Source organism: Hyla sarda, chromosome 1 (assembly GCF_029499605.1).
Source record: "Hyla sarda isolate aHylSar1 chromosome 1, aHylSar1.hap1, whole genome shotgun sequence".
Lineage (NCBI taxonomy): Eukaryota > Metazoa > Chordata > Amphibia > Anura > Hylidae > Hyla > Hyla sarda.
The window spans coordinates 528,140,535-528,146,969 of NC_079189.1; the positions used below are offsets into that span (position 1 = coordinate 528,140,535).

General features: G+C 42.9%; 2 protein-coding genes across 4 annotated transcripts in view; one reads left to right on the top strand and one right to left on the bottom strand.

The window, feature by feature from the left end:
* The window catches only part of MARVELD2 (MARVEL domain containing 2), a 42,331-nt gene that overhangs the window by 30,796 nt on the left and 5,100 nt on the right, over nucleotides 1–6,435 (bottom strand). For all 3 annotated transcript variants that reach the window (XR_008847799.1, XM_056539537.1, XM_056539545.1), the window contains exons 2-3: nucleotides 1,834–3,024; nucleotides 530–571 (exon numbers count right to left, since the gene is read on the bottom strand). Coding sequence is in view for 2 of the 3 variants with exons in the window: in XM_056539537.1 (XP_056395512.1) it covers nucleotides 530–571; nucleotides 1,834–3,015 (1,224 nt within the window). In the remaining variant the exon portion in view is untranslated. The remainder of the gene's footprint in view (nucleotides 1–529; nucleotides 572–1,833; nucleotides 3,025–6,435) is intronic.
* LOC130273987 (baculoviral IAP repeat-containing protein 1-like) overlaps nucleotides 1–6,435 on the top strand; it is a 173,715-nt gene that overhangs the window by 22,767 nt on the left and 144,513 nt on the right. The window lies entirely within an intron of this gene.

Here is a 6,435-nt window from a genome sequence, read left to right on the forward strand (position 1 = left end):
AAAAAGCTATTTTGACTAAGGCTATGTTTACATGGCAGAAAAATTCCAGCGGACATTCTGCAGACAGTGGGAGCCGTCACTAGGACCACTCAGATGCGCCGTCTCCATAGCAAGCAGAAAGGTTGCCATGGCCAACTGCTCCGATTTCGCTGCACTTAAAATGCGCCATTTGCTTGGTTTCTTTTCTGCTGCCTGCATGTAGGAGCTGCATGATGTCTTGCTCAAATCCTTATCTCTCCTTTCCTGAACATGATGATCCAGATCTATTAATCTGCCTGAAATCTAAACTGTCAGGTTCTATTTTACCAGAGCTCTTTAAAATATAAAAGCTAAAATGTGATTGGTTGTTATGGGCAACAAAGACATTTTTGGTTTGGGCAGATTTCTATATGTTGGTCATTATTGGAAAAGATGCAAATTCATTTGAAAAGATCCACTCCAGGACACTTATGCATGACATGACACCTTAACATTTCCACCTAACCTGATGAAGAGGCCTTTTGTAGAGACATTTTAGAAGTATACGTACCATGATTTTATGTGGATAATCGTGTGAGTCATGTGACCTCATCTGACAAACAGAAAAAAATAAAAATAATAAAATAAAATCAGGTTATACCATCATCCACAAATAAATAATCTTAATAATGCACTATAAAACCATAGCCTGAAGCATCTTGACTAAAATGGAGCAGCTGTCGAGGGTGATGTGGGATAAACTTAACTGGAACCTGTCAACTCTATTTGCTTGTAAGAGCTGCAAACGCTGTTGGATAATTGTTTGGATATAAAAGCTAACCATGCCTTTCCTGGAGCGGATGGCCGTTGCCAAACCTATAAAATCACGTTTTTATTTAATAGCCAAGTGCCAAGGAGGCAGGGCCGAGCTGCTCAAGTGCCACAGCCTGGCACGCCTCCTCATTTGTCCTTACAAAGCCCTGAACATCAGTCAAGGAGGGGCTAGGAGATAAGGACAAATAAGAAGGCATTCCAGGTGTGGCACAGCTCAGCGTCATCTCCTTTTCTCTTGGTTGAGAAATTAAAAAGAGATTTTAAAGGTTTGGCAACTACCATCAGCTTCAGGAATTGTACAGTTTGTTTTTTACCCTAACAGCTATCCAACAGTGCCTGAAGCTCTTGTCTGTAAAAATAAAATGTGTATCTTTTATTCTATGATGCAGGAAGCACCTGCTTAGCCAATCATTGTCCGATGCAAGTAACTGCGACTGGGTGAGCGGACATGTATAAATGCAAGTATCACGCGCTGCACTTTGGGGTTCACTAGGATCATTGTGATGCATAGCACTGTCATTGCTGATAACAATGGCTGTTGTAGAATGAGAGCTGGAACAAGAATTAGTGAAGCTTTTCTATAGGGTCCCTGCATTAAAAATGCAACAGGAAGTGGAAACTGTCCGAAAAAAATATGCATAGGCTTAAGAAAACTAGAGGCTAGGCTACCTGGTGTGCCGATGCATATGACAGTGTACGTTTATGGGATCCATTTATTTCAACATGCTGAATGTAGTCTAAAAGGGACTACGTTCATCAACGTGAACATGTACTTTTTTTTGCAGAACATAAAAGTGTGGCTGTCCGTGTTATGGAGTCCTACAAAAAATAAAAATAGTATTTCTTTGTAACGTCAAATGTAACAGCCTTTAGAGTATGTTTGGAACACTGAAATTAATGGATCCCGCAGGCGTATGCTGTGGTAGACATTGGAAACTGGTTGGCTGATTCCTTGACGAATACCACAAAATTTCTTCCCGACCATGTGAGTAAAGTCCAATATAAGATACCTACATAAAATAATTTTAAAACTACACGTACCTCTTGCTCTAGATATTCTCGTCTCTTACGGGCACTCTCATGTCGCCAGAGTTTCAGAGAAACAAGGCCACTAATGAAATAAACTAACATGAGAACAAACAGGAAGATCATGGCTGCCGTCTGCCCCCCTTCCACACGACAGAATGTAGAATACATGGGGTTGTTGAAGAGAGAATAGTAGCACAGTCCTCCTCTGTTTGTGTCATTCACATACACAATTGCTCCTGCCATATATAGAATAAACATGCAGATATTGATACCGAACTCTGTTAAAGGCCACCAGTTAGAATCCAGTAGAATTGTCCTGTAGTACATGGACATGCCGAGCACTAAAAGGATTATAGTAATCAGCCATGCCAAGCCTGCCACCACCAGTACAAAGGGAGTCTTGGGTCCACTATAGTAGTACCCCCCCTGTAAACTAGCAGAATAGGAATATGGCTGTGAGTAACCAAACATATTGAACCATTCATTGTCTTTGTGGATATAAGCTGTAACACAGGCAAAAACGCCTGCTCCAAGCAAGAGCTCCACAACGCCTAGAATTCTCAGCAGTCCTGCCCAAGACTTCATGTAAGAGTATCTCAAGTTGTACTCTTCTACCTTCTCACTATAAGTTTTCACAGTACGTGTCTGGCGATCCAGAGAGGAATAAGGATCATCGTCCACGATCATGGCATCAACTTCTTTCCTTGAGTTGTAGCTACCACCAGAACCCCCATATGGATCCTGTAATGAACCTCCAGCTAACTTTGCATTCACAATTGAGCTTTTTACATGAGATCCAGATGCAGGGAGTGATGGTGACGGAGGGGGTGAACAACGCTCTCCTCCAGAAATGTAGTTAAGTTCTGATATGGGCTCTTCCCATGCTGTCTCTTTTTTACTCCTAAAGATATTTTTCCAGGAGTCTGGAATAAAACGTCGAACAGGTCTGAGTTCAAGTGGAGCGACTGGTTCTTCGCTATCACTTGGAAAAAACTCTGGTCCGAATGGAGGAACAAGTGGCAACGGAGGCGGGGGCAACGGGTCCGCACTCAATGCCAACTCACAGTCCCGTAACATCTGTATATTACTTCTTTGCTCATTGGACTCTACTGGAACTTGATCGTATTGTACAACACGGCCATTTGTAGCTCTGTGTTTGGATCTTGGTCCTGAAGATGATCCTCCTCCAGACATTTGTGTATCCTTGAAGAACAAAAGCAACGTGATATTAGTGAACTGGATTTATAATGCATAAAGCAAACAGTAACAATGACAATCACAGTTATTTTAATTTAAAGGATCATTCCTACTTTATAAAGTAAAGGCTTATTACTAGGATAACTGGTGAGAGTTCCAACCTCTGGGACTGAGGCCAATAATGAAGGGAATAAAATATTTGTTTAGCATTGCATCCCCTTCTAAGGCTTTCTTGAGGACATCCGCCACCTGGCTGTACATAGAACCGTAGCCGGTTCACTTCACTATACTCTACTGCACTACCGTGCAGGGAGAAGACTGTTATGGGGTGCAAGGATAAACCAAATCTGCATCCCCTTCCTTCTCAGGATGGGGAGGGGTTGTTTTAGTCCCAAATGATGGATATGCCATTACTTCATCACATGACAAAAAAAAAAAAAAGTTGCTGTTGAGGTTCCGGACTTAGATTTGGCCCCAATCCATGTTCTGGTTACCTGGTGCAGCTTCCATACACAAATCATATCTAAACGTTAAGGCTGCTTTCACACTATAAAGTTCTTCCGTTTTAAAGAGCCATTACTGTATAATGTTCCGTTATGGAAACCCTTAAAAACATCCGTTAAATGGCAGTTACAATATCCCATACGGCCATTACAAAATCCCATTAAAGTCTATGGGATTTTTACCTCATCTGTTTTAACTCGTCATAGCCCGTTAATAACAGACGTTATTTGTGACAGAGAAAAAAAACGGTACAAACACTATTTTTCTCCAGTCACAAAATAATGTCCGTTATTAATAATGGGCTATGACGGGTTAAAACGGATAATGGAAAAATCCCATAGACTTTAATAGGATTTTGTAATGGACGTTTTTAAGGGTTTTCATAATGGAACATTATAACAGCTCTTTAAAATGGATGAATTTAGTGTGAAAACCGCCTTAGAACTATGATGCAGAATCCCACTGAAAACAGTGGAAAGCAGAAGTTTGGCACAAAAACCTGTGTGAACGTGCTCTTAGAGTTGACTTTGTGAGCTACATAAAGCATCATGAGCTGCGGTAAAACTCTGCTAGTTTGCAACAATCAGGAAAAAAAAACAAAAAAAAAAACAAAAAAAACACAAGTCTTCCACACTGACACTATTTCCAAAATTACACAAGTGTTTTGATGCATTGAAAATCTGAGCTGCGATTGGCAAATCAGATCAGTTTTTGTCTCGGACTAAGTAAAAAAAATTAAATTAAATAAAAATTATAATAAAAATAAAAAATAAATAAATAATTGGTCCATAATATTTTGGTCAGTAACTGACACAGAATAACTATAGTCAAAAGAGTTGCAACATTTTTTGTGTTATGGATCCACTCCGGGCTTTGAAGACAAACACTGACTAGAATACTATGTGTGAACACAGCCTATAAGAGGAAAAGTCTCCCCGGCATAAACGATTTAAAGGGGTACTCCGGCGCTCAGACATCTTATCCCCTATCCAAAGGATAGGGGATAAGATACCTGATTGCGGGGGTCCCGCTGCTGGGGACCCCGTGATCTTGCACACAGCACCAGAGTTAAAAATCAGTCCCTGTAGCATGTTCGCTCTGGGTCTGATTACCGGCGACCACGGGGCCACCCCCGTGTGACATCACACTCCGCCCCTCAATGCAAGCCTATGGGAGGGGGCGTCACGCCCCCTCCCATAGGCTTGCATTGAGGGGCGGAGCGTGTGGCCACACGGGAGCGGAGGCGTGACGTCACACGCCGCCTGCCCCATGGTCGCCGGTAATCAGACCCGGAGCGAACACGCTACGGGGGACTGATTTTAACTGGCGTGCTGCATGCAAGATCACGGGGGGTCCCCAGCGGAGGAACTCCCACGATCAGGCATCTTATCCCCTATCCTTTGGATAGGGGATAAGAGGTCTAAACGCCAGAATACTCCTTTAAAGTGGTTTTCCCCAACTCACAAAAGTATCCCCTCTCTCTGCAGTCGAACCACCACCAATCACGGGATGCAGGGCTGTATTTACAGCTTATGGTACGGTCCCATGTATCGCTTACGCAGCATATTTCACGCTGTGCAAAATTGTCTGTAGCAGCAGGAAATACGCTGCATATTCTCAGATCATACACACAGGGCTAGCCTGCTTTTTCAGTGAAGAATGTAGGTGGACTGTGACGCACGGCCCCGCCTCCAATTTTCACTGAAAATGCAGGTCTGCCACCGGCTAGCAGAGATGAGCGAAGTTATAGTGATTCGATTCGTCGCGAACTTCTCGGCTCGGTGGTTGCTGACTTTAGCCTGCATAAATTAGTGCAGCTTTCAGGAAAAGGTGGATAAAGTCCTAGGAGACTCGCTTTTATTGCTGAAAAATAAAACAAGCAATCTGATTGGTTGCTATGGGCAGCTGTTTCCTCTGCACAGGTTTTGATAAATTCCCTCCTATGTTTCATTCTGCAGTTCATAAAAAAAAATAATAATTAAAATAAGGACAGCTGCATTTAAACAGACAAGTTTCAAGTTAGATTTTTGGATGTAATATGATACCAGTGTACAGGCCCCTAGTGAGCACCTGTCTTGGCCTTTAGGTATCAATATACCTATTCATCCCAATACTTACCAATGCAATCTAGTTTGCATAAAGATTGACATTCAGGCTGTATAAAAAAAAAGGTATCAAGCCCCCGAAAACTTTATCCCTCATCTAGTATACTACGGTTTTAGGTCCGGTCCAAAACCGCATACGGGTCAAAACTGAGCCGACCGGAGTCCCCGTTTGACTCCGGTCGGATCATTAACCCCTTAAGGACGCAGGACGTAAATGTACGTCCTGGTGCGGTGGTACTTAACGCACCAGGACGTACATTTACGTCCTGTGCATAACCGCGGGCATCGGAGCCATGCCCGTGTAATGCGCGGCTGATCCCGGCTGCTGATCGCAGCCAGGGACCTGCCAGCAATGGCCGCCATTAACCCCTCAGGTGCCGGGATCAATGCAGATCCTGGCATCTGCGGCAGTGCGCGATTTGAATGAATGATCGGATCGCCCGCAGCCTTGCTGCGGGGATCCGATCATTCATAACGCCGCACAGAGGTCCCCTCTCCTTCCTCCGTCCGACTCCCTGCGTCTCCTGCTCTGGTCTGAGATCGAGCAGAAGATCACCTAAAACACTGATCTGTTCTATGTCCTATACATAGAACAGATCAGTATTAGCAATCATGGTATTGCTATGAATAGTCCCCTATGGGGACTATTCAAGTGTAAAAAAAAAAAAAAAAAAAAAAAGTAAAAGTAAAAAAAATAGTGAAAAATACCCTCCCCCCAATAAAAGTAAAACGTCCGTTTTTTCCTATTTTACCCTCAAAAGGCGTAAAAAATAAATTTTATAGACATATTTGGTATCGCTGCATGCGT